This window comes from Chelonia mydas, chromosome 2 (assembly GCF_015237465.2).
Source record: "Chelonia mydas isolate rCheMyd1 chromosome 2, rCheMyd1.pri.v2, whole genome shotgun sequence".
Taxonomy (NCBI): Eukaryota; Metazoa; Chordata; order Testudines; family Cheloniidae; genus Chelonia; species Chelonia mydas.
The window spans coordinates 170,457,616-170,485,478 of NC_057850.1; the positions used below are offsets into that span (position 1 = coordinate 170,457,616).

Consider the following 27,863-nt stretch of genomic DNA (forward strand, 5'->3'; position numbering starts at 1 on the left):
GGTCATGCATTTAGGGATTAATAACAAGAATTTTTATTTATAAACTGGGGACGCATCACTTGGAAGGAACGGAGCAGGAGAAGGACCTCGGAGTATTGGTTGATCACAGGATGACTATGAGCTGCCAATGTGATATGTCTGTGAAAAAAGCTAATGTGGTCTTGGGATGCATCAGGAGAGGTATTTCCAGTAGAGATAAGAAGGTGTTAGTACCGTTATACAAGGCACTGGTGAGACCTCATCTGGAATATTATGTGCAGTTCTGGTCTCCCATGTTTAAGAAGGATGAATTCAAACTGGAACAGGTACAGAGAAGGGCTACTAGGGTGATCCGAGGAATGGAAAACCTGTCTTATGAAAGGAGACTCAAAGAGCTTGGCTTGTTTAGCCTAAGAAGGCTGAGGGGAGATATGATTGCTCTCTATAAATATATCAGAGAGATAAATACCAGGGAGGGAGAGGAATTATTTAACCTCAGTACCAATGTGGACACAAGAACAAATGGATATAAACTGGTCATCAGGAAGTTTAGACTTGAAATTAGACAAAGGTTTCTAACCATCAGAGGAGTGAAGTTCTGGAACAGTATTCCAAGGGGAGCAGTGGGGGCCAAAGACATATCTGGCTTCAAGACTAAGCTTGATAAATTTATGGAAGGGATGATATGATGGGATAGCCTAATTTTGGCAATTAATTTATCTTTGACTATTAGCGGTAGATATGCCCAATGGCCTGTGATGGGATGTTAGATGGGGTGGGATCTGAGTTACTACAGAGAATTCTTTCCTGGGTGTCTGCCTGGTGAGTCTTGCCCACATGCTCAAGGTGTAGCAGATCGCCATATTTGGGGTCGGGAAGGAATTTTCCTCTAGGGCAGATTGGCAGAGGCCTTGGAGGTTTTTCTCCTTCCTCTGCAGCGTGGGGCCTGGGTCACTTGCTGGGAGATTCTCTGCACCTTGAAGTCTTTAAACCATGATTTGAGGACTTCAATAGCTCAGACATAAGTTAAGGGTTTGTTAGAGGAGTGGGTGGGTGAGATTCTGTGGCCTGCGTTGTGCAGGAGGTCAGACTAGATGAGCATAATGGTCCCTTCTGACCTTAAAGTCTATGATTTCTATGAGTCTATGAGTCTGTGAATTAGGCACCTAAATGCCTTTGAGGATTTGGGCTTAATTTTGTGTGAGATTTCTCCATTACATAGTACATAGGCAAGATATTTATGACTGCTCACCACGTGGCTTTGTGCAGTGTAATTTGTTGAGGGCAAGAGCTGCATGAAGGTTAGGTTGATTATTTTCTTTTTCTTTCCTATTGAGGTTGATTTTTGTTACTTATGATTCAGTAATTAAATTCGTATATGATCCACTTCTGCTGTCTTTGACTGTCCTCAGCTGCCGTTAAAGACAATGGGAGGTCAGGGTATTCTTGATTGTAGAGAATTGAGACCTTGCTGTGCAGGGGTTAGGTGATATGCAGGATGGCTTTGGAGTAGGCTTACGTGCTCACCCAAATATGGTTTGGTTGTAAATCTGGAGAGAGATTTTTGTTTTTAAAATTTGCTGCACTTCTCTGTTCCTACATGTTTATTCCTCACAATAATACCAAGTTCTTACTAATGCAAATGTTTTTTATCTTGAGAGTGCTTTACAATAGTAATTTACTCAATCACAGGTCAGCATACTACTAATTGTACAGTTGGGAAAACTGAGGCACTGAGAAATTTAAACTCTGTCTACTCAGCCCCACAGATCAGACTGCGTGGAAATGAATTGCAGTGTGCACTGGTGTGCTGTGCTGTGCTGTAACTTCCCTGTGTGGATGCTGTGGGTGCAAACTAAAAAGGTACCCAGGTTGCATTTCCTTTTTAAACAGGACTAGGTTAATACAAACGAGGTACCTTTTAGTTCATGCTACAGTGTCCACACACGGGAGTTTCAGCGCAGCACGCTAGTGCATGCTCAGTTCACACCTCAGCAGTCCAAACTGCATGTAAACAAGCTCTAACTCAGTGGCTTTCAGCCTTTCCATATTACTGTACCCTTTCAGGAGTCTAGTTTGTCTTGTGTACCCCCAAGTTCCACCTCACTTAAAAACTACTTGTTTACAAAATCAGACATAAAAATACAAAAGTGTCAGAGCACACTATTACTGAAACATTGTTTACTTTCTCATTTTTACCATATAATTATAAAATTAATCGATTGGAATATAAATATAGTACTTACATTTCAGTGTATAGTATATAGAGCGGTATAAACAAGTCACTGTATGAAATTTTAGTTTGTACTGATTTCGCTAGTGCTTTTTATGTAGCCTGTTGTAAAACTCGGCACAGATCTAGATGAGTTGATGTACCCCCTGGAAGACCTCTGCGTACCCACAGGGGTATGTGTGTCCCTGGTTGAGAACCACTGCTCTAAGTGACTTGCTGAAGGGAACAGAGGAATTTGGAGACGAGATTGGTGGTTAGTCTTTTTCTATGTAAAACTCCATTATGAGTCTACCAAAATAAGTTTTTCCTGTGTAAGAACTATAGGCTCAAACTCATTATGAGAGATTCCTGTGAAATGCTTGTACAGATTGTGTTTTAGTTCTAAAAATTTTCTCTTTCAGTAGGAGGCCCCTTTTTTTCATGAACTTTGTTTCTTTTTGCTTCAGTTCCTCTGAGTCAATGCGGCAATACTGCACTTCATTACTGCATATACCTTATAAATAATAGAAATTTAAAAAAATGCATGTTAGTTTTAACATTGTCTGGATGGAAAAGTCTGTGACACATTTAGGAATGGTTACAATTCCTTGTAGTGCTTTTTAAGAAGCAAATCCTAGTTTTGTTTTAAAAAACAGGCTACTTAAATTTATTATAATTTGATAACCCTCTTTTGTTTTTGAGAACTTTCTTGTTTGGTATGAAACCTCTTTTATTGGCTACAGCTTCACATTCTTTCTCAGTACGCGGGAGTGGATTATACTCCTGAGCAGCATTCAGTGAAATTTTTATGTATGCTTGTTTCTAAATAATCCAAGTGAAGTTGCTTTCAAGTGTTTTCCCCCTCACCTTCCATAAAGCATACACTTATTTAACTGTTCTTTTTTGTGAAGCTGATTTGTTTAGTTTTACACAAAATAATTAGGGTATTACTTGCAAATCAAAATGCCAAAAAAAAAGAAAAATGTGAAATATTCTTTTGTTCAAGTGTACATTTCTGGAACCACCGAAACATGATTAATAATTTTAAAATTCTGATTTGAACCTACCACAGCAAATAAATTCAGCGTGAAAGCCGAAAGTTTAATAAAATGTTTCTGAAACTTCCTCTGTGAAGTTACAAGTTTCATTCCTGATTATCTGTCTGTTTATCCATCCTCAGACATACATCACATAATGATGATTTGAAATATATGATATCCCTAAAGATGGTTAGCAATTTGGGATTAATAGAATTAAAGTGTTAAAAAGACAGGCCTAAAGCATTAACAAGATTCTGAAGTGCTGAAAAATATTATAGCGCATTAAGACTAGAGGAGTGAAAGTAGGGATGGGCAGAATTGTCTGAAAAAACTAATTCTCAAAGCGCTTTTGCTCATCCCTACACTCCAACTAATAGTAAGCCTTCTTTTGAGCCCTGAAAATATTTGGTTAAGAACCAGCTCTATCTCCATGCTATTTTATAGTCCTTCTACTGCACAGTGGTGGGGAGAAGAAAACCGTCCTACTCTCAACTCAGAAAATGTCAGAGTACCATGGATGTGTAGAGGGATGGGGTTGGGAAAAAGGACGCAGGGCTTCAGGCTGAACGGCCCCCTCTCCCAAAATAAAACAGGAAGGGGTACTGAGCTAGCCCTTGAAGATCCAGAAGAACTAATGGCCTTTTAGCTGCCCCTCCAAGACCTTAGTGGTGAATACAGGCTGTTCAGGCTTCTCCTCTGGTGAAAGCATGAGCCCTTCCAACAGCATCAGGCAGAGGGGAGAGTATGAGGGTCACAGAGCTTGTTTATGAAGAGGGGTGATTAGGCAAAGGGAGATGGCGCATTTCTGGGGATGGGGAGCTCTGAAGCTCTACAAACATAGGTTAACCATCTTAATTATTCAGTTTTATCTGACCCAAACCTGCTCTGCAAAGCTTTGAAGGTTTTTCCTTCCCTGGGTGAGGGGATTGGTGGGACTAGGATTTAAGCAGGCTAAAAATGAGAGCCAGGATAAGTATATTAAATTATAGCTGTATGTATAACTATCCTTTGAGGCCCCTAAACTTGTACCTTTGGGGAGTCCAACTACGAAAGAAGAAACTTGTTCTTTGCATTCCTTCCAAAATCTCCATTTCTCTTTCATTTTTGCCCATCCCTATGCACCAGTCCCTTGGAACCACCCTGGCATACACTTAAATCTGATGATAGAGGGATTTAAGGGCAGATTGGAATTTAAGGGCCATATATATGTGCAGCTGTAATATGGCCATGTGCATCTCTGTACAATGGGCTAGTGTCCCCCCCTCTCCCCCCCCAGCAGAGGAACCTGTAGGCGAGCGAGCAGAAGGGTATGTGTTGCGGGAGATGATTTTTCAGAGTTTTCAGGAAATTGCTGCTGCTTCTTCGAGTGCTTGCTCATGTCATTTCTTCTCTTAGGTGTGTACGTGCCCACGTACACAGTCATCAGAGACTTTTTGCCTTAGCGGTATCCGTAGGGTTGGCTGTGGCATCCTCTTGAAGGCTGCACTCATGCGCTGGTATATTAGGCGCTGCCAGCCCTACACTCTCTCAGTTCCTTCTTACCACCCCTGACAGTTGGTTTGAGCACCTTGTCTTGCATTGCAAGAGCATTAGCGGTTCTTTACAACCCACTGTCCTTCTTCTTTGTATATAATTGGTGGGTACTTAGTCAGCAAATTCAAGGAGGCCCTCCCGAAGGACTGAGCCTAGGAGTTCGCTGCTTTACTGGAAGAAGGCACAACGGTGGTGAGAGGGGCCCTCCAGATGGTCTGGGACGCTAGGGACTCAGCGACCAGGGTGGTCACCTCTGCGGTGGTCATGAGGCGCAGCTCCTGGTTACAGTCCTCCGGGGTATCCCAGGAGATGAAGGACCTCCCATTTGAGGGGGCAGGGCTCTTCTCCGAGCTCATGGATGCAAGGCTCCATGGCCTTAAAGACTCCCGTGCCACCCTCCACTCCTTGGGCCTTCATACCCCTCAGCAGGTCAGGAAGCCATTCCGTTCTCCGCCTCCTCCGCATCCCCAGTCTAGGTCCTGGGGAGCTCCCTGGCTGAGCACCTACAGGAAAAAGGATAGAGACAAGGAGTCTAAGCGGGGACACCTGTCATCTTACCGTTCATCTGCTCAGCCTGGGCCTTTCAGGAACCAAGGAGGCCAGAAGCAGGCATTTTGATGGTGCACTCGAGGACGGCACCCCAGTTACATCCCGGGATCCACCCTCCTACTCTTTCCTCCACTGCCTGTGCCCCTTCTGGTCAGCCTAGTCACAGCTGACCTCAGACCATTGGGTGATTGGACCTGGGGTGGGGAGCCCACTTGGGTGGTCTCAGCACGCAAAGTCATTGGTCGAGTCACGATCGCTCCCTACACATCAGTGTCAGGGAGCTCAGGGCATTTTGTCTGGCCTGCCAAGCCTTCCTACCTCACATAAGAAGCAGGGTGGTTCAGGTCCTGATGGACAATACAGTAGCTATGGTCTGTATCAACAAGCGGAGCCAGATCGTCTGCCCTTTGCCAAGAAGCCCTTAGGCTCCGGGACCTCTGTGTACAACATGATATCCATGCTGCACACCTCCCCGGGGCGAGGGATACAACATATCGTAGCCGCACACCTCCTCGGGGCCAGGAACGCTTCAGCAGGTCTCCTCAGCTGGACCTTCTCGTCTCGCCATGAGTGGTCACTTCATCTGGAGGTTGCCTGCCTCATCTTCCAGGTGTGAGGGACTCCCTCGGTGGACCTGTTCACATCCCGGCAGAACAGGAAATGCCACGTTTTCTGCTCGATTTGGGGGATCGACAGAGGGTCCCTGTCAGATGCTATTCTGCTCCCATGGTCGGGGGCTCTGATGTATGCCTTCTCTCCGGTGCCGTTAATTCACAGAGTCATCATGAAGATCAAGCAGGACAGGGCAAAGGTGATCCTCGTAGCACCGGCTTGGCCATGCCAGCACTGGTTTAGCATGCTGCTGGACCTCTCTGTGGTTGCTCCATTACAGCTACTGCTCCAGCTGGAGCTGTTGTCCCAAAACCAAGGCAGGCTTCTGCATCCAAACATGGCAGCGCTGCACCTGACTGCTTGGCTGCTGCTTGGTTAAATGCGGAAGAACAGGAGTGCTCGGCCGGTGTCCAACAGGTTCTGTTGGGCAGCAGAAAGCCTTCCACCAGAGCCACCTACCTGACCAAATGGAAGCGGTTTGCTTTTTGAACCTCAGATAAAGGCATTCAGCCCAAGTGGGCCTCACTGCAGTTAACCCTGGACTACTTTCTGCATCTCAGGCTTCAAGGCCTGTCTCTTTCATCTATTAAGGTCCACTTGGCTGCTATCTTGGCCTTCCATCCACCGCTCGAGGGTAGGTTGGTTTTCGCCCAGGACATAACTTCCATGTTCCTCAAGGGTCTTGATTGCCTTTAGCAGCACGTCAGGGACCCTGTCCCTCTGTGGGACCTGAACCTTGTACTGTCACGGCTCCCGGGACCCCCTTTGAGCCTCTAGCTTCCTGCTCTCTCCTTCTCTTTCCTGGAAGGTCGCATTCTTGGTTGCAATAACATCTGCCCTCAGGGTCTCTGAAATTAGGGCTCTTTCCTCGGAACCACCCTATACTGTCTTTTACAGATACAAGGTCCAGCTGCGGCCACACTTGGCTTTCCTGCCCGAGAGGGTCTCACAGTTTCATACAGGCTAAGATATTTACTTACCTGTCTTTTTTCCAAAGCTGCATAAATCGGAGGAGCATAGGTTGCATTCCCTAGATGTCAGGAGGGTGCTAGCCTTTTACATTGAAAGGACCAAGCTATTTCGCAAGTCAACACAATTGTTTGTTATGGTGGCCGACAGGATGAAAGGTTGTCCAGTGTCTGCTCAAAGAATTTCTTCTTGGATCACTGCCTCCATTCACTGCTGCTACGATCAGGCAAAGGTGCACACTCCAGCGATCATAATCACCCATTCCATCAGGGCACGAGCCTCGTCGGCAGCTTTCCTAGCCCAAGTACCTATCTGGGACATCTGTAGTGTGGCCACCTGGTCATTTGTCCACACGTTCACATAGAATCATAGAATCATAGAATATCAGGGTTGGAAGGGACCCCAGAAGGTCATCTAGTCCAACCCCCTGCTCGAAGCAGGACCAAGTCCCAGTTAAATCATCCCAGCCAGGGCTTTGTCAAGCCTGACCTTAAAAACCTCTAAGGAAGGAGATTCTACCACCTCCCTAGGTAACGCATTCCAGTGTTTCACCACCCTCTTAGTGAAAAAGTTTTTCCTAATATCCAATCTAAACCTCCCCCATTGCAACTTGAGACCATTACTCCTCGTTCTGTCATCTGCTACCATTGAGAACAGTCTAGAGCCATCCTCTTTGGAACCCCCTTTCAGGTAGTTGAAAGCAGCTATCAAATCCCCCCTCATTCTTCTCTTCTGCAGACTAAACAATCCCAGCTCCCTCAGCCTCTCCTCATAAGTCATGTGCTCTAGACCCCTAATCATTTTTGTTGCCCTTCGCTGGACTCTCTCCAATTTATCCACGTCCTTCTTGTAGTGTGGGGCCCAAAACTGGACACAGTACTCCAGATGAGGCCTCACCAGTGTCGAATAGAGGGGAACGATCACGTCCCTCGATCTGCTCGCTATGCCCCTACTTATACATCCCAAAATGCCATTGGCCTTCTTGGCAACAAGGGCACACTGCTGACTCATATCCAGCTTCTCGTCCACTGTCACCCCTAGGTCCTTTTCCGCAGAACTGCTGCCTAGCCATTCGGTCCCTAGTCTGTAGCGGTGCATTGGATTCTTCCATCCTAAGTGCAGGACCCTGCACTTATCCTTATTGAACCTCATCAGATTTCTTTTGGCCCAAACCTCCAATTTGTCTAGGTCCTTCTGTATCCTATCCCTCCCCTCCAGCGTATCTACCACTCCTCCCAGTTTAGTATCATCCGCAAATTTGCTGAGAGTGCGATCCACACCATCCTCCAGATCATTTATGAAGATATTGAACAAAACCGGCCCCAGGACCGACCCCTGGGGCACTCCACTTGACACCGGCTGCCAACTAGACATGGAGCCATTGATCACTACCCATTGAGCCCGACAATCTAGCCAGCTTTCTACCCACCTTATAGTGCATTCATCCAGCCCATACTTCCTTAACTTGCTGACAAGAATACTGTGGGAGACCGTGTCAAAAGCTTTGCTAAAGTCAAGAAACAATACATCCACTGCTTTCCCTTCATCCACAGAACCAGTAATCTCATCATAAAAGGCGATTAGATTAGTCAGGCATGACCTTCCCTTGGTGAATCCATGCTGACTGTTCCTGATCACTTTCCTCTCATGTAAGTGCTTCAGGACTGATTCTTTGAGGACCTGCTCCATGATTTTTCCAGGGACTGAGGTGAGGCTGACTGGCCTGTAGTTCCCAGGATCCTCCTTCTTCCCTTTTTTAAAGATTGGCACTACATTAGCCTTTTTCCAGTCATCCGGGACTTCCCCCGTTCGCCACGAGTTTTCAAAGATAATGGCCAAGGGCTCTGCAATCACAGCAGCCAATTCCTTCAGCACTCTCGGATGCAACTCGTCCGGCCCCATGGACTTGTGCACGTCCAGCTTTTCTAAATAGTCCCGAACCACCTCTATCTCCACAGAGGGCTGGCCATCTCTTCCCCATTTTGTGATGCCCAGCGCAGCAGTCTGGGAGCTGACCTTGTTAGTGAAAACAGAGGCAAAAAAAGCATTGAGTACATTAGCTTTTTCCACATCCTCTGTCACTAGGTTGCCTCCCTCATTCAGTAAGGGGCCCACACTTTCCTTGGCTTTCTTCTTGTTGCCAACATACCTGAAGAAACCCTTCTTGTTACTCTTGACATCTCTTGCTAGCTGCAGCTCCAGGTGCGATTTGGCCCTCCTGATATCTTTCCTACATGCCCGAGCAATATTTTTATACTCTTCCCTGGTCATATGTCCAACCTTCCACTTCTTGTAAGCTTCTTTTTTATGTTTAAGATCCGCTAGGATTTCACCATTAAGCCAAGCTGGTCGCCTGCCATATTTACTATTCTTTCGACTCATCGGGATGGTTTGTCCCTGTAACCTCAACAGGGATTCCTTGAAATACAGCCAGCTCTCCTGGACTCCCTTCCCCTTCATGTTAGTCCCCCAGGGGATCCTGGCCATCTGTTCCCTGAGGGAGTCGAAGTCTGCTTTCCTGAAGTCCAGGGTCCGTATCCTGCTGCTTACCTTTCTTCCCTGCGTCAGGATCCTGAACTCAACCAACTCATGGTCACTGCCTCCCAGATTCCCATCCACTTTTGCTTCCCCCACTAATTCTACCCGGTTTGTGAGCAGCAGGTCAAGAAAAGCGCCCCCCCTAGTTGGCTCCCCTAGTACTTGCACCAGGAAATTGTCCCCTACGCTTTCCAAAAACTTCCTGGATTGTCTATGCACCGCTGTATTGCTCTCCCAGCAGATATCAGGGAAATTAAAGTCACCCATGAGAATCAGGGCATGCGATCTAGTAGCTTCCGTGAGTTGCCGGAAGAAAGCCTCATCCACCTCATCCCCCTGGTCCGGTGGTCTATAGCAGACTCCCACCACTACATCACTCTTGTTGCACACACTTCTAAACTTAATCCAGAGACACTCAGGTTTTTCCACAGTTTCGTACCGGAGCTCTGAGCAGTCATACTGCTCCCTTACATACAGTGCTACTCCCCCACCTTTTCTGCCCTGCCTGTCTTTCCTGAACAGTTTATAACCATCCATGACAGTACTCCAGTCATGTGAGTTATCCCACCAAGTCTCTGTTATTCCAATCACGTCATCGTTCCTTGACATCACCAGGACCTCCAGTTCTCCCTGCTTGTTTCCAAGGCTTTGTGCATTTGTATATAAGCACTTGAGATAACCTGTTGATCGCCCCTCATTCCCAGTATGAGGCAGGAGCCCTCCCCTCACAGACATTCCTGCCTGTGCTTCCTCCCGGTATCCCGCTTTCCCACTTACCTCAGGGCTTTGGTCTCCTTCCCCCGGTGAACCTAGTTTAAAGCCCTCCTCACTAGGTTAGCCAGCCTGCTGGCAAAGATGCTCTTCCCTCTCTTCGTAAGATGGAGCCCGTCTCTGCCCAGCACTCCTCCTTCATGGAACACCATCCCATGGTCAAAGAATCCAAAGCCTTCTCTCCGACACCACCTGCGTAGCCATTCGTTGACTTCCACGATTCGACGGTCCCTACCCAGGCCTTTTCCTTCCACGGGGAGGATGGACGAGAACACCACTTGCGCCTCCAACTCCTTTATCCTTCTTCCCAGAGCCACGTAGTCCGCAGTGATCCGCTCAAGGTCATTCTTGGCAGTATCATTGGTGCCCACGTGGAGAAGCAGGAAGGGGTAGCGATCCGAGGGCTTGATGAGTCTCGGCAGTCTCTCCGTCACATCGCAAATCTTAGCCCCCGGCAAGCAGCAGACTTCTCGGTTTTCCCAGTCAGGGCGGCAGATAGATGACTCAGTCCCCCAGAGGAGAGAGTCCCCGACCACCACCACCCGCCTTCTCCTCTTGGGAGTGGTGGTCGTGGAACCCCCAACCTCAGGACATCGCATCTCATGCCTTCCAACCAGCGGAGTCTCCTTCTGCTTTCTCCCCCCAGACATATCATCTGGTCCACTCTCCGCAATGGTACCTGTGGAGAGAACATGAAAGCGGTTATCCCATTATGCACTTACCCTGCAGGCCCATTATGCACTTACCCTGCAGGCCCAGGACGATGATGGCTTCGGTAGAGCAGTGCTGCAAGCTGCAAGACTGTGAACTCCAAGCCCACTTCTGTGGATACTGTTTGTGAGTCACCTAGAATGGAATGGACATGAGCAAGCACTTGAAGAAGAAAAAAAACGGTTACCTACCTTTTAGTAACTGTTCTTTGAGATGTGTTCCTCATGTCCATTCCATTACCCACCTTCCTGCCCCTCTGTCAGAGTTGCTGGCAAGAAGGAACTGAGAGGGCGTAGGGCTGGCGGCGCCTAATATATCGATGCATGAGCGCGGCACTCAAGGGGGTGCCGTAGCCGACCCTATGGATACCGCTAAAGCAAAAATCTCTGACGACTGTGCACGTGGGCATGCACACACCTAGAATGGAATGGACATGAGCCACACATCTCAAAGAACAACAGTTATGAAATGGTAGGTAACCGTTTTTTCAGGTGGGAGGGGTTTTTATTGGGGTGTGTGTGTGTGTGTGTGTGTGAGACAGAGAGAGAGAGACTTGAAGGGTATGGAGTGGGCAGGGTGCGCGGCCTCTAAACCCTTGCACTTGCTGTACCTGTTTGGTGGATAAACAGATGACTTCATGGTCCAGGACCATCAACTTGGCTCCTTCTAAATTCAAGGGGGAGAAAAATAAAGACGCAGGACTGTTTGGTTGCCAGCTTCCACTTATTAATAACGGTCATTTTTAGAAGAGCTTAGTTTGCATAATGGCCAGGAATGTTTTTATGGCCAGCAATGTTTTATTTAAAAATCAACGGTTTTGACTTACAGGGCTTTTAACTGTTCTCCCCTATCCCAAACCTGATATGTTTTAAAATTTGTTTTGTAGTATTATAGTTTTTTTAAAAGGTCAATAGACATTTTATATGCTATGTAGAAATACACATTTGTGTGTGTAAGTTTACATTTTATATATACCTCATGCAACCTCATTTGAAGCCATTACGTTTGGGCAGGGTGTAAGCTGGAGTATAGTTTGTGTCTATATAATATAATTAATTAATATACACAACCACACAAGCATATACAACATACAACTGTTAGCACATTTATGCCTATCTGTGGGTGTTAGATGATTAAGAAATACATTTAAAAAAAACCCCTCTCCTGGGAAGTTATTGTAGCTTCTTTGATGTGACTAATTAGCTCACTCAAAGTAAGCAGTGACTAACAGTCTAATAACTGGCTAACAGAAGGAACTTCATAACATTTTCAAATTCTTAGTCAGAGGAGCCTTTCAGTGCTTTGCAAGAAGTTGAGAATGATTCTCCTTCCTGAGAAATAGTTGCCAGTGGTCAGATCATAAAGTACGTAGTCACTTTTCTCCAAGGTATATTTATGAATCTTGGCCTTTGAAGAGTTTAAATATTGGGGGAGAGCAGTAGGCCTGGAAATGTGTTTAAACTGCTAAGTTTGATCCTAGCTCTGTTCAACAGACTCAAAGCAAACATTTTAGTTTGCTGAGGCTGACTTACAGTAACTTGCTGTCTTTGCAGAGTTTCATAGGGAAGGAGATACTTCTTATAAATAGCGGTAAAAAAACCCAAGCTTTTATTTGTGACTATGTTAACCCTTCTCATTTCTTAAGTAGCGGTACTAAAAAAATTTAAATGATTATAAAAATATAAATTAAAATTAAATCACACAAATTGAAAGGGAGAAATTGTACAACTCAATGTCTGCAAATTTGGCAGTTAATTATGACTGTAGATGTCTACCCCTACTGTACTTAGTTTTTTCTTCTTTTTTTTGCTGGAGCTATGTAGTGATTCTGCAACTGCTATGAGATTCTTTCTCAGCAAGCTAAGCAGTCACTAGAACGTTTCCATATGTCAACAAGCATCTCAGAGATGGTTTGTAGTCTATATACCATTCTTACCCAGCCACCTGAACATTTCTGGTGCTGGACGTGAGGCTAAATCCCTCTTGCCTTACTTGCATGAGTAGTTCCACAGAACCCCTGGGACTACTTGTGCAAGGAAAGCAAGCAGGGTTTGGGCCTTCTAGTAGAAGGTAAATTTAAAAGCTCACCACCTGCTGATACCTGGGCTTCTGTGTTTCTCTTGCAGCAGTCAGTGACGTCACAAACACCTAAAACGGAGTGCAGGGGCTCTACTCGCTGAATGGCATTAAGTGTCAGAGCAATAACCCACTGTCTGTAATGGGAGAAACACTTAGCTCTGAAGTCAGCAAGGAAGAAAAGTGATTTTCAGCTATTTGGATTTCAGTTGTATTTATTTGCTCTTTTAAAGCCTTTGCTGATTTAGACCCCAATCCAGCTCTTTCAGAAGCAGGCGCCTGCTTCTTTGCAGCCCCTGGGTCTGCAAAGTGCTGAGGCCCCTCAACTCCCATTGACTTCAGCTGGCGCTGAGGATGCTCAGCATCTCTCAGGATCAGGCTCTTGCTGTGGCTGGGTAGATTACTCACTTGGGCAGCAGCAGTCAGATTGACTCGTAGGATTGTACAGGAATTCTGTACACTGCAAGCAGCTTCGGTGACCTTGTCCAAAGCCTGTAGAAGTCAATGGAAAGGCTCAAGCCCCCAGTGTTTAACTTCAGTAATATGCAGGTGTAGTTTCTTTTTCTGCCCCATGAATTCTCTGCACTGGATTAGTGCAAGGCAGCCTGGCCCTGCTCTCTGCCCACACTTTTTCCCTTTTATGTGTGAGAAAAGTATGAGTGAGTATGAGGGGAGCCTGTACTCAACAAGATGGTTTCCACAGCTGCGGACTGACTTGCGGTGCCTCTGTGCACCTGCATGGGTGCAGATAGTCTCTTTGCATCCCTTTTCTGTGCCATACGGGGAATATACTGGTTATGAATTGACAGCTTAAACTGGTCTTTTGTAGTTAATCAGGTTTATTTAAGCACTTTTCATTTTAGCAATATGGGCCCAATGCTGCAGTCCTACAGAGAGAAACTCCCAGTTAAAGCCAATGGGGTTTTGCTTGCAGCTGACTGAAAGCTGGGCTCTAAATTTCCTTCTACATTTAATTTTTCTCCTGGGTAAAAAAATCTAGCTAGTTACTGACTTCAGCTAAAGAAAGTTCTTCTGTTGTTCAGACAATTTAGAAGAGTTCTAAACTTCCACATGCTATTCCCAGGGCACCCAATGATGTAGCTCAAGAAGAATTTGGGCCTGATCCTGTTGATGTTAGTGTGACTTTGGACTCTACCTGGACCTGATTCTGCACCACCGACGTCAGTAGGTGCTTTGACATTGATTTCAAAGAGTGCAGGATCAAGCCCTATACTCCATAAAGTATAGGGATTGCATTGTTACAGAGTGTTTTGGGCTTGTGCTCAGTTTTGAAACAAAAGATTGAATGCAAATTTGAGCTGTACTGTGTGCACTATTATAATATTAAAATTACCTTCATGGTCATTATCATAGTGATATACTATCTTGTAAAATTTTCATATCACAAAGAAAGGCCCAGTTCTGCAAACTCTTGCTACCTGGCATTATGCTTATGGGACTATTTACCGTAGTAAGCGCTACTACACCTGACAGTGTCGACAGGCTCAAGTCCATAGTTAGTACCTCTCACAGTAACTCTTCTCCAGTTAGTTCAATTTCTTTTATTTCTGCAGAAATTTTAAAAAAGACAACAGAAAGGAACAGGATGTTAAAAAGAAAAGCAGGGAAAAACTGTGTATCCGTATTCTAAAGGTCTCAATTAATGTTTGGAAAATGCCACACATAAAAATGAAAAAAAGTGAAAAAATAACTAAATCGAAAATCCGTTACAAACAGGAACATAAAACTGTCTATTTTAAGTTGTTAGTTTAGATAAGGTATACTATTTGTAAGGCACAAAATGTTTGTATAATGTATGTTCAAGCACTGCGAATAAAGTAAGCATAGTTCTTATTATATATCAGTTTTTGTAGCCTGTGATATGGCTTGATTGTGTTTTTTATAACTCATTAAGAATTTTGTAATACATATCTGTGTCATTCTCTCTAAATCACCTCATATGTGTGCAATTGTTCAGAATGTAAAAAAATAACACTCTTGGGACCAAGGTGCTGGATTTAAGCTTTCCTACATATAGGAAGAAAATTTTTAGTTAATACACGTACTGTGGAATTTATAAAATCAGCCATAATTCTACAGGTGTATTTTTCCAGCAAAATATATTTACCTGTTTTGTTTTTTGCTTGCTTTTTGCTTGAGGGTGGTCAAAAAGTGGTGATCAATGTATGTATGCAAGAAACTTAGGACACCCATACCCTAATGAGGTTGGCAATGGCTCTATTACATCATTCCAAATAGCAAAATACTGGGTCTCAAAAATACAGACCTTTTTAAACACAAGGGAAATGGCTTCTTTATTAGATATATATTCCATTAAGAATCTGATTATTCAATCTTTTTTACACTCCCCCCCCGCATCATTTTCGTTCACAGCAACCAAAAATGCTACTTTTCTGGGAAAAACTGATATTCTGACTACAGTTTTGTAATTTAATGATGGAGAGTTTCCTTAGTAAACCAAATTTAGAGTACTAGAATGCTTATCTTATATCCAGACCTTGAACATAAAAGGCATTTTATACCAGCAATTGTTCATTTAATGAGCAATTGCAGAGTGCAGGACGGTTAAGGGATTGAGCTATATGCACCATTATTGCAAGAAGTATTCCGAAATACCAGAAATAGGACGTAAGCTCTGATCAGGGAGACTGTGAGCACAATTACCTTCTTTTCAAATCCTTCTGTGACACTGCGGGAGGAAAAAGGACTTTGAAACTTGAAAGGAAAGAGCTTGCTTTCAACCTCAAAAGCTAGGAGGAAAGGGCTCTGAAATTTGCTCAGTATTCCCAATTCACCATTAGCCTGTTTCTTCCTTTAGCCTCAAGGCATTCTCCGCTTTTTGAAAAGATGTTAAGAAATTCAGTCACAATAGAGAGCCTAGTTTTGAACATGTTTCACTCGGTCCATTGAGGTCTGGTCTTCAGCCTTTGTGTAGGGTGAATTGAGCTGAGCAGCTAGCTGGTTGGGGAGAGGTGAATGAGCAGTCTCTGTGCAGTCACAAATTCTGGCAAAGAAAAGATTACCCTTTCCTTTATTTTACAATATGCATTCCTGTACAATTCTGCTAGTGGCAATATGCGGAGCAGAGCTTGTGCTTAAGTCAATACGGAGCACTTGGTTTATAGCAACTCTTGTTAAGTTTGTCTTGTAATTGAAGCTGCTGTTGACCTTGCTTGGAGACCATTTGTAAAACCGTTTATTTAGCATAAACTGAAATAATAAACCCTCCTTCTCTTAGGCCGATTGTGATAGGGTGACATTAGTTTGATTTAATGATTAGCCGCCTGACCCCCTCAGCTAGAGAGAGCTGCTTGAATAGAGAGAGTTCACTAGGAAGCACACAGGAAGAATACTAATGAGCTTGTTAAATTTAGCATGGCACCAACCACTTTTAATTCCTCTAATGGGAGAAGCACTGCCTCTGAGAGGGAGGGAGGGAGATAGAAAGAGGGAGGGAGAGAGAGAGGAATGTCCACATACCCGTAGCTCGAGAATTTCGGTCAAGAGAAGAGCTTGGAGAGAGTAAGCCAGGGTCTTTTGGACTGAGTTGTAAGTATGTTGTCTGTTCTCTTACCCAGATGACGTGTGTCCTCCTTAATCAGTTGAAAGACAATAATGCTAGTTGCAAGTTGCATATAGAAATATGATTATGAAGGCTAACCTATGCAGCCTTTGCTACAATGATGACTTGTTGTTTAAATGTGGGTATCTCAGAATTTTGTTGAGGGGAGCTTCAGCATCTTAAGCAATGGTTTGAAACTGATTTTATCACTGACTTTAAAATGCTTGAACTAAAAAAGTTTCCACTTGTGTCTGCAGAATGTTAATGAAAACAAACAAACAAAAGTTTAATGGAGACAAGAAGTTCAGTGGACTGACATGTTCATGTTTGTTTCCCTTATTTTTTTTTCATTTTTGTGAGGTACACAAAATAAGTAATTAAAAATGCATTTCTTAGGCATGTAGATCGATTACAAGCTTTTTTGAAAAGATTTGTTAATGAAACAAAGTATTCTTTGATGCTATATTTAAAAAAACGATTATGGCTAAATACCAAGAACAAATATATTTCCCATTAGATGGGAGAATCTTGGATTAATTTGATAGCTCCAGATTGGGTACTTGTTACACGTCTTTGTGGCTGCTAGCTAGTTATCATTCAGTGGGGACACATGTGGAGAAGGAGAAGCTAATACAAATTTATCATTTGGGACTGATTCTTTTTTCTGTAACACCTCAGTAAGTCAAGAGAAACTGTGCTAAAAAGTGGGGGTACAAAACAGGTGTGAGAGGAGAATCGGGCCCTTTGACTTCAAATCATTCATCTCTCTGAAACTTTTTAGTAAATCGGATGTTTCTTTTGGACCTAAAGCAGGCCGTTTTTTAAACATAGGATAGCAGTAACCGTTGTCTTGTGTTTGGCTGTAAGAATCTATTGGCAGATGCTACTAGAGAAGTGAGTTGTTTGCTTACATTTTTGCTATAGACTCCCACTTGTTGCCATGGTGGACGGTATGTTTCTGTCAATAATTTGGCCTGGCGCAGCTTGTCTGCACTTACTCTTAAACTTTATTGAACAATTCAGCTGAAACAGAATGAGATTAGACAGCTTTCGCCTTTTGGCTCGCTGAAGTGGTTTTACTGCAGTTATAAGAGCAGGCAGAATTATTGCAAGAAAAGTTTCCCTTCAGTGTATAGAGAATTCTTTCAAATCACTTGGCTATTTGTATTCTGGAGTGCGTGTACTGTCAAGTTTTTCATCTGCTCCCGTATCAAAAGCACCTCTGTGGTGCAGAGCATGAAGTAAACTCTTAACAAAATGTTTATCCATTGGATTTCCTTATTATTGCAAAAATGCCATGGTGTTTACTTAAAAAATATTTCTGGGTGACTATTTAGAGGGGAAGCAGTGTTCAAAAATGATTGACTGGCTAAACAGTAAGCATTATTTTTATGATGAGGAAAAATAATTTGTTGGTATTGGAAAATATTTTTTCTCTTTTTTCTCCTTTTTCAGAGCTATTTATTAAAATGAAACACGTTTTGCTTTAATTTTCAAAGTTACTAGAAGTAGGTTTGAATTCAGTCAGCAATTTAAAAAAAATCATCTCATTTCATACCAGTAATTGGTGCCTTGATTCTTGACACATGCAGGTCTTAAGAGGGACAGAATAAAACTGAATTATTCAAACAGACATGGACTTCTTGTTCTATTCTGGGATGGCAATTTAACAAATGTTAACTTTACATGAAGAGTAAAAGAAATGAAATCCTTATCTGATTTTCAAATTGATTATGTTGCTATACAAATCACTTCGTCATAGTATAGTAGCATAGGTTAGCCCTGCTCTAGTTAAGGGTCTGTCAGCATTTCAAATAGAATGTAATCCCCTATTTTTAAGAGTTTGCATCTCATCTGCAAAAGTTCACTCTAAGGTGAAATTTAATATAAAAGGCTTGAGCCAGAGAGAAAATTGGTGGAAAAATTACTTGGACTTTTAAAAAAAAAGTTTTATACAAGCAGTTTTATAAAACCTAATATAAGTTGTAAACTAAAAACAGCTTCAGTGTAAAAATATGAAAACTTTAAACTCCATTAATCCAGAGGATAGAGTAGTGCTTATGCATATTAACACAAAGGAAAAAAAACAGGCAAAGATTGTTAGCTTTACAATATTTTTGTCCCTGTTTATATTAACTACTTCACCATGGGCCCAATCCCGCAAGTCCTCAGCGCACAGATGGGAGACCATGGAGGATCTGGGCCCAATGACTAGCTCCTCTTTGGAAGCTGGTTGATACGATAATTGCAAATGTAAAAATAATCCATACATTTACACAAACTACATTGATGTTTTTCTTTGTTACTTTTGGGGAAAAAATGCGCCCAAAACGCTACATTTAAAATAAAGTTGTAGACTGATAAAAGCGTTTAGATAGTGGCCAGAACTCAGCCTGATGCAATTAGATATTGCTGTATGCACAGGCCCCCTTTCTGAACTCACTTATAGCAGTGAAAATCAGGGGTAACTTGACTGAAGTCAGGGAGTCACACTGGTGCAGAATTTGTGAGAGATTAGAATTAGGTTTATGCCCTTTCTTATCCCTGTACTGAGTAGGCACAAGAGGGGGAGTTAAAGATGAAGTTTTAGCCAGAACTTTGAATGTTCTGGACTTTGACAGTTAAAGCTGGATTTTTCTTATCATTCTGAACTGTTCTTTTTTTGGTGCATCAATTATAAAATAGTGCCGCATAAGTTTTTTTTCCTTCCTCAATTTGTTTTCAGTTAGTGTTCTTGTTGTTATCTGTTTTTGCACCAGAATTTTTGATGAGCTCCTGAACAGTTTTCTGCAGTTGTTTGTGAACATATTTCTTAATATTTATGTAGGGCAATATTTATCATATTTATAAAGTGGGCTTTCTGGAAACAGGAATCTGGAGACCAAATGTTCTGACTTTGTAGATATAGGTCAGGACTCCAGCCAGTGATGATAGAATTGTTAACCAGCTCTCTTCCTGCCCTTATATAAGCAATGATATATTGTCAGAAGGGTACTTACGCTAGATATGTGTGTAGATGATGAAACTTTGAAGTCTTTTGTCTCACGTGAAAGGTACCTGAAAGCGTGTGGCTAACAATTGAACACCTGCACTGTTTGCGTCTCTTTAAGTGTGTGTGTGTGTGTGTGTGTATAATAAAAATAGGGTGGGGCTTTGTTTGGGAGCCATTGGTGGAGTAGCCAGGGATGGGTCCTTTGCACCCCCTTACATTAAGTTAAAGTCTGTCAGAGGGTGGCTTGGAGACAGACTGGCCAAAGGGCCACGGAATGAGTGATGTCATGGATCCCGTGGCCATAACAACACACCCAGGTAGTGCAGAGTAGGCTGAAACACCCATTTCAACCCATCCCCTGGAGGAGCGAGCGCAAGGCATGTGCTTCAGGCCTAGTCACTGGCCCCAAGTTGGGGATTGGCATTCACCTTCCTAATTCCTTTGCATGTCAGCCACAGAAAATCAAGTTATTTGGGTTCCATGCAGGGCAGCTGAATTTCACCCATATTGGTCACATACAGATATGTGTAAACTGTAATTTTTATGTATTTGTGAGTGAAAGATGTTCAACTTAATGCTGTAAAGTGTTAACCTCGAAGTCTGTACATCTCGACACATGTGGGTGACACTATTATAGCAGGTGACTTCACTGCTCCTATCTTGTGCTTGCTTAGTAACTGGAACAGGATAAATGCATTATACTGTCATCTACCTTAATTTTAATGAATAGGGCCTTTTCTATTACTCCAGGCTCTTGTCTTTTAACAGTGCATCTTTTTGGGGGTGGAGCGGCACAGTGGCAAATACAAAGCAGCAGTGGGTGGCTAGACTTGATTTAGTCTCAGCTAGCAGGGTTCATCTTCTACTGTTTGTGACAAATTGTTTTTTTCCTCCCAGTCAAGCGGCCAAAAATTCCAGCCTACTTGTCCCAGAGGCAAGAAAACAGCAAGTTTGTGTCCTTTCGTGTAGGATTAATAGCCGCGCTGGTAAATGCATCAGTGAATGGGTGATGATGATCTACTGCTCAACTGCCACTTGGTCTGAGTGGGCTAGTTTTTTCAGCTTGTATCCCAGAACATCTTTCATAACCACACATGCATGTACTGTCACAAACTTACATTGCGGCTTGGAAAGTGGTGAAAAGTGGGGGGAAAGTACTTTTATTTTATTTGCTATAAGTGGTCTAAAAGTGTCTCTCTCTCTTTCTCTCTCGTTGTCATTTTTTTCCCCAGAGGATGAAAGTCCTGGACAGACCTATCACAGAGAGAGAAGAAACGCAATCACAATGCAGCCACAAGGTGGGCAAGGCCTCAGTAAAATCAGTGAAGAGCCTTCAACATCTAGTGAGGAAAGGGCCTCATTAATAAAGAAGGAGATCCATGGATCTATATCGCACCTTTCTGAGCCTTCTGTACCTTATCGTGGGACGGTTTTTGCAATGGACCCCAGGAATGGTTACATGGATCCTCATTATCGTGAGTATTTAATGCAAGTTCATTTCAGAAAGCAAGATTGGAAGGATCTTGTCATATTTAATTGCATTTTGCATTGGCACTTTTCATCTCTCTCAGGATGAATCATTTTGCCTGTATATGTCTAAGATAATATAAGAATAGTTATTCTTTTCGTTTATGTAGGAAAATGTTGTGAATAGTTGCATTGTATCCCTAAATTAGCATAGGCCTCTGCAAAAGAGACTTCAGAAGGGCATGTATCATCTGTTGCTAATCTTCATGAACCATCAAACGTTATATTTGCTCCACCTACTTAGCAATACATGAAAAAAAAAGCCTAATTTTAAAAGAGCAGAGAGGAAAAGCAAATAGGCTTTAAAACAATTATTTAAAAGCTATTTTAACTACAATTTAAAGAAAGGAGGGAACACATCTTTTGGAAAGAGATTTTTTTGATTTGTTTTGTCATCTTCTCCCCAGCTACAGTCCCCCTGTGTTAGTGAAAAAAGTGAATGGTTTCAACTTCTGAAGTCCTGCTCAGGCATTAATAAAAAGTACGAAAGTAACTGACACTTGAACACAGATGTGGAATGGATTTCTCCACAGGCAAAATATGAGGGAGTTAAGCAATTTTTTTCATCTGCTTCTAGTTTAAAAAAAAAGCATTTAGTTGTGTAATAATGAACATCTTGAGGTGTCAAGGCTAGTGCCTTTTGATTATAGATTTATCACCTTGTCAGGATACAGATTTGCCATTTAACCTTCCAGTCTCCAGTTCCAGATGATAGGCTAAAGACCCACAAAGAGGGGCCAGTCTGTGGGGTTTTTTTCCACATAATTCAGAAATTTTAGTGTTTTAAGGCAAAAGGTCATTAGCCAGACCACTGATTAGTGAGGACAGCTGATTAGCGCATGTTTTCTTGCTAAAGAAAGTGCCAGGGATAAAAGCTAATTCTATCCCTTCATTAGTTGGGCTAGCAGCAAAGGGGAATGTTCACTCATCAGGGTGCAGATCAAAGTGTGTCTCTCACAACCTTAAGTCTCACCAACTGCCTTTATTTTAACAGAGTTTGATTGTTAATAAAGATGGAGGCTAGATAAGAAAATGAACACTTGTCTTTATAGTTGTTAAGTGAAAAGTTGATGGTGGGGGTTTTCAGCTCTCCTTTAACATGACATTTCAGTTGCTACATTGTTCCCCCCCCCACCCCCAATATTGTTCAAACCCTTTAAGGAAGTTAGTCACTCATCTTTTGAGTGCGCAGAGTATACAGCGTACTGCTGACAGACTTGCCTGCAGGAGAATGCAGAACATGCAGAAAGAACTACTACTGTCAAGCAGTAGCCTATAGAAATATTAGTTTGCATGTCGTTGGTGATTTGACTCACACATTATAGCTTCTAACACATGTAAATGCAAAATATATGAATGGAGATACTTCTGGGAATATATGGCAATCGTGTGAGTGCACTGTACTTCTGCAGAGTTGAGATGCAGAGTTCTGAGATGACTTCAGTGATGACAAATGCTACTTTGACCCCTGACTGGCTGCTGTGTCCCTTCCTAAACCAGTCACAGGTGCTAGTGATACTGCGTGGTGCATACTGGGTTCTCAGCCTGCGGCTGAATTGTTGTTGGTTTTTGGGTTTTTTTTGTTACCTTTCCAGTCACCATTGTTCAATGTATCTAATGTGCCCACTCCTTGACCATTAGGTCCTGGCTACCATTGTTGTGATGTGGCCTGCACAGAAGCATTGGTTTGGGAGCAAGGTTCTTAGTAAGTTAATAGAAAACAAAAGATTGCATATAACTAGCATGCACAAAGGAGAGGTTGGGGGATAGTTAGTCCTGCAAAACCGCCTAAAGTATGAAAACATCAGCTGGACAGACCTACTTCACTGCTGCTAAAGGGAATTTCTTTACAGTTTTTTCTTTTTGGTTTGTAAAATCCCTCAAGCAATTAATACCATATAAAACCCCATCACATTTCTGCTTACCTGTAATAGATCTGATACAGGAGGACAACTAAATGAATGAGCATCTGGCTAAATTTATAGCAAAGAAGACAGACAGACTTAATTTTTCATATTAGTTGCATCATTTATATATAAAAGACGTGCTTTTATCAAATCAGTGATTGTATTCAGCCTGACATTTTTAGTAGTCCTTATGAAGAACACTGAATAATGTAATCACATCCCAGTCCCACTGTAGCAACAGGTGAAGAAACAACCAGAAAGGCCGTCCACTTTCTTCCGCAGTTTCTTGCCAGCTTTGCTGGGCAGATGGAGAGAATATTGCTTTAATCCAATGTAGCTGGGTATGTAAACATTCCCAGTAATTCCTTAGTTTTCCTGTGGTTGGAAAATACAGACTTTTCAAGATGGCTAATTTGTGCTTCTATATATACCCACTTTGTATTTAAAAGTGTGGGTAGGCTTCCTGTAACACAGGAAAAGGGAAAATAATTTTTTTGAAAGAGGACATCTGTATATTTTTATTGCAGCAAAAAAGAGCTTTTAAGTCAATTGTGTGTGGAATGCATGTCCGCTGCAGGTGCTGCAGTTATTAGAAAGGGCTCAAATACTTTACATTTCCACATGTAAATGTGCGTGTCTCTATATATGTGGGTTTGAGGGTGTTTTGTTTTTTGTTTTTTTATTTTTTTATGTTTTAATTAAAAAGAGTGATGGTAACTATTACTTCCAATATTTACAACATATGTGTGGAATAAATCCATTACTGAGGGGGTGATTGCTCTCTTACAGAGAGTAACGAGGAGATGAAGGTATGTTTTGAGTGGACTACATTTTCAAAGAGCAGTGCTCAAACATATTCTGGGGCTGACAGTCCTTTTAATGTACCTCTCTAGAGAACTGCAACCATTTAACATTTGAGAATGAGGGAGTGGCCTCCTGTTTGGGCCAGCGCCATTTGTCTTAGATGTGATAAGAGAGGGAAAAGATATCCAAGGCAGCTCTCGACGATTTTTGTTTTTCATTTTTATCTTTACAGTGAAAGATTTCTTGGAACCACAGTTCTCACATCCATTTAATCTATTGCATAAATCTGCTTTTTCTTTTAAAAAGATTTTAGGGCAGGTGACAAAATCGTCATAGTTTCCTCTCATACGCTATACCTTTTCTGTCCTTACTATGGCCAGGTCTGCCCTACCAACTGACACTGGTATAACTACATTGTTCAGGGGTGAAGAATCCACACCTGAGCGATGCAGTTCTGCCGACCTAACCCATGGTGTAGACCACGTGATGTCACTGGGAAATCTTCTCCCGTTGGCATGGTGGCATGTTCACTAAAGCATTTCAGTGGTGCGGCTGCACCACTGCAGCTTTTCAAGTGTAAACCTGCCCTAAGGAAATCTTTTTTTGGCGTGGTTACAGAACTCCTTGCATTTCTGAAGTTTCATACAACATTGGTTATTTTGAGTCTTGTTAGTGTAAATTCTGTCTGTAGAGGTGGGGTTGGGGTAGGTAATTCCTTTTGTTGTTCTCTCCCCAGTTTTAATTCCCATGCAATTTTATGGCTGTGCTAAGGCCGCCTGTCGTTCCTCATGGAAAAAATGAATCATTCCTATTATAAACACTTTGATTTAAAACATACTGCTGGTATTCTTCCTGGGTATCACAGCTCATCTGAAGGAACTGTTAGTTCCTAATTAGTAAAGCTCAAAGAATTAGCTTATGTAAAAGGCAGGGACACTTCAGTTGGCTTAGATTTAAAGGTCTCTGTGAAAGATGTTCACGAACAGCATAGACAGAATTCTGCTGTCTGTTACAACTCTGCAGCCCCAGTGAAGTGAGTGAGGTTGCAGGAGTACTTGCCCCACTTTTTCTGTAGGGATGTGTTTCTGCTGGTGTTTGAAACTTACATTATTTTCTTGGGGGTGGGAGAATTTTACATTTTAAAGGGTTTACCTTGCAAGATACTGAGTGTCCTCAGTTCCTATTCACTGCGTTGGGTGGGGAGGATCAGGCCCTTAATAACTGCACTGGATCATATCTTGTAGTGTCAAGTGGCATCTCAGAATCAATTTGCAAAGTGACCAAGAGGCAAAGAGGAGCAGTTCAGGCTTGACCAAAGTAACAACACAATGGCAACTCATTGGATGCACCTGTTCATATACTGGAAAAAAAATTTCAGCACGCATTTGCCAATTTTTTTATCCTATTTAGCAAATATGAATTTTTATTTAGAAACTCCAGTTTGGGGGCATTAATAAAAAAACCTTTCTTTCTTTGTTACCTACTCGAGACAGGCAGCTTTCTTTCTGTTATGATACTGACCTATAACTGAGATGATAATAGTAGCCTAGGTCATTGCTGACTGATCAGTGCGTGGAGGAACCCCCCCACCAAGAACAGAACTCTCTCACTTTCACATGGAATGGAGTTAGCTGCATCTTTTGCAGTGTTCCTGTCATCCTCCTCCAGATCCTGTGGGGGCACTCTCTGGGTCTGTTGTCTGTGCAGAGATAAATGGCAGAAACTGAGTGGGTCCAGAGGAGACCTATATTATCTTTTCTGTTGAGTTCCCCCAGGGGTTCCCAGTGTTTGCAGCAGATACAGAGAATTCCTGTTGCCACAACTCTGGCCTCTGGTGGATTCCCAAGATTGGAGGGTGGCAGGTGGTGTGGCCTGTCTTTGTGGGGCCAAACTTCACCTCTCTCATTGGACATTAGGAGGGGTGTATCTGTGAGGGATCCTTGCAGAGATTTACTCCCTAAGGCCCTCCTGCAGCATTTTCCATGGGAGAGATTGATCCAAGTCAATAATACTGTGCATTTACAACAGTTTCTGGAGTGGTTTCAAATTGACATCATGGAGGGGTTGTTTAAAAAAGTTAAATCCAAGCTTTTAATACATTTCATAAAAGAAAGTGTTTAATACAAAACTGAATGTTAGTTTAGTGCTTAGTAGAGTTGGTGGGAAAATGGTAAAAAAAAAAATAGCAAAAATGTTTTTGTCAAAATTTTGAATTTTGGAAGAATTTCAACCAGCTCTGGTGCTTTGCTGTCATGCTGACATGTGCCTTATAAAAGTTGCAGACAGACAGAGAAATCTCAAAACCAAACCTGGCATCCGTGGCAGCTTTTGTTCAAAATTTTAGATGGGGCAGTGTATCCTCTTTAGCTGCACAACTGCTCAGAAATGAAGTTTATGACGTTCGAAAGTGCTGCTCAGTGTTCAGCCCATTGCTTTTGCTGTTGGGATGTTCAGCACAGTGCAACACTCTCCTTTGAAGTCCTGCCGCTGTTTTGGAGCCCCTCACTGGAATGTGCTGTAGTCAGTCTGGGGCATCAGAGTGGCTGCCTCTGCCTGGATCCCTGCGCTGATAGATTCACAGCTGGGGATAGCACATAAAAGCAATATAAAATACATTTGTCTTTCGCTCCATTTTTGTTTCCTAAGTTTTTTCAATCAGACTGTGCTGTAGGCACCTCAATGGCAGAAGGGACCTAAGAGATCCAGGAATAGGAATTGAGATAATGTACGTGTTTTGTTTGTTTTGTTTTTAATTTTTGGCTTAAATAAATTTTTGTTTGTAAATCTTGACCTTGGATTTTATCGGGCTTTTACCAGTAATTTTATTTTTAACTGGAAGCCACAATTACAGTGCAGTCTGTAGGACCATCTTTTCCAAAGTGCTCCACATGTACGTCTGGGGGCAGATTTTCAGTGAAGTTCTGCTTCCATTTATGCACCTAGATGCAGTGGGCCAAGTCCTTTTTAAAAATAAAGTTTTTAAAAAGGGGTGGTGGGGGGAGAGAAAGAAACCCTTCCCGGTTCCATAGACCCTTTCTCCCTCAGCCTGAGAATGGAAAGCAGTGCTGCTGCTCTCTTTTATGAGTCTCAGGCTATAGATATTAAAATATTTATCCTTTCCAGCGATTTGATTTGACAGGTACATTTTTAGATGCTTTATAGTTTCTGTTTGTTGTGTGTGTTTTGCTTTGCAGGAGACAACGTCCGTGATTTAGAATTTAAGACTTCCTTTTTAAAGGTTTCTGCGCCCCTCGACATGTGGACCTTTGGGTCCCTGTAGGCATCTTGTCACTGCCTCTATACTCATGTTAGACAGACCCTACATTACAACCGCTATGCCTCCATATTTTCAGCAGCAGAACACTGGATTGGGCACCCTTCACATTCCGTCAAATTCTGAGTTTGCTAGCAGGGTTGATAATGTCAAACAACTCTCCTCTCTAGTTGCTCAGTGTGCTGGTTTTGGGGTGTTTCTAGTCCTCTATACTCTGGAAACAAACCCTAGGTCTCCCCCGCGTGGCTATGCTAAATGCTATCAAAACGCTATAGTGCTTTCTGAAGCAATAATTTTGTCTTTATATTGTGATATTGCACATCACACAAAAAAAGTATGTATATGTAGGAACTTTTCACCTGAAACAGCATAAGTGTCTATGGCAAAGCACAAGCAACTTGGTCTCTGACCATCTTCGTGTTTGTGCAGCACCTAGCACAATGGAGTCCTAGTCCATGACTGGAACTCCTTGAAGCTACCACAATACAAATAAATAATAACAACAACAGTAATCAAGAGCTGCAGAGGACTAGTTTGCAGACTTGACTGGTAGCTTCACATTTCTCAGGCTACTCTGCAATGCATGAGCTTGCTGAAGAAGGCCACAGTACTGCAGTAGTCTTTCTACACTTGGTCACATGAGTGGGTGAAAAAGATTTCACTGGCTTGTATCAGGATCACTGAAAATTTATCCCAGTATGTTCAGCACAGATTGCAGAAAGCAAACTTTAAAGTTCAGCTTATTTTTAGTCCTGTCAGAGCAGCACCTTTCTGCTTTGTTAAGGT

At 42.7% G+C, this 27,863-nt stretch overlaps 1 protein-coding gene across 7 annotated transcripts in view; it reads left to right on the forward strand.

The window, feature by feature from the left end:
• GLI3 (GLI family zinc finger 3) overlaps positions 1–27,863 on the forward strand; it is a 242,973-nt gene that overhangs the window by 67,544 nt on the left and 147,566 nt on the right. For 6 of the 7 annotated variants that reach the window (XM_043540549.1, XM_043540552.1, XM_043540551.1 and 3 more), the window contains one exon: positions 20,798–21,040. In XM_043540549.1, the coding sequence (XP_043396484.1) occupies positions 20,798–21,040 (243 nt within the window). Of the gene's footprint in view, positions 1–16,476; positions 16,561–20,797; positions 21,041–27,863 lie in introns of those variants that run through there. The other variant, XM_027821216.3, reaches the window with a different exon arrangement.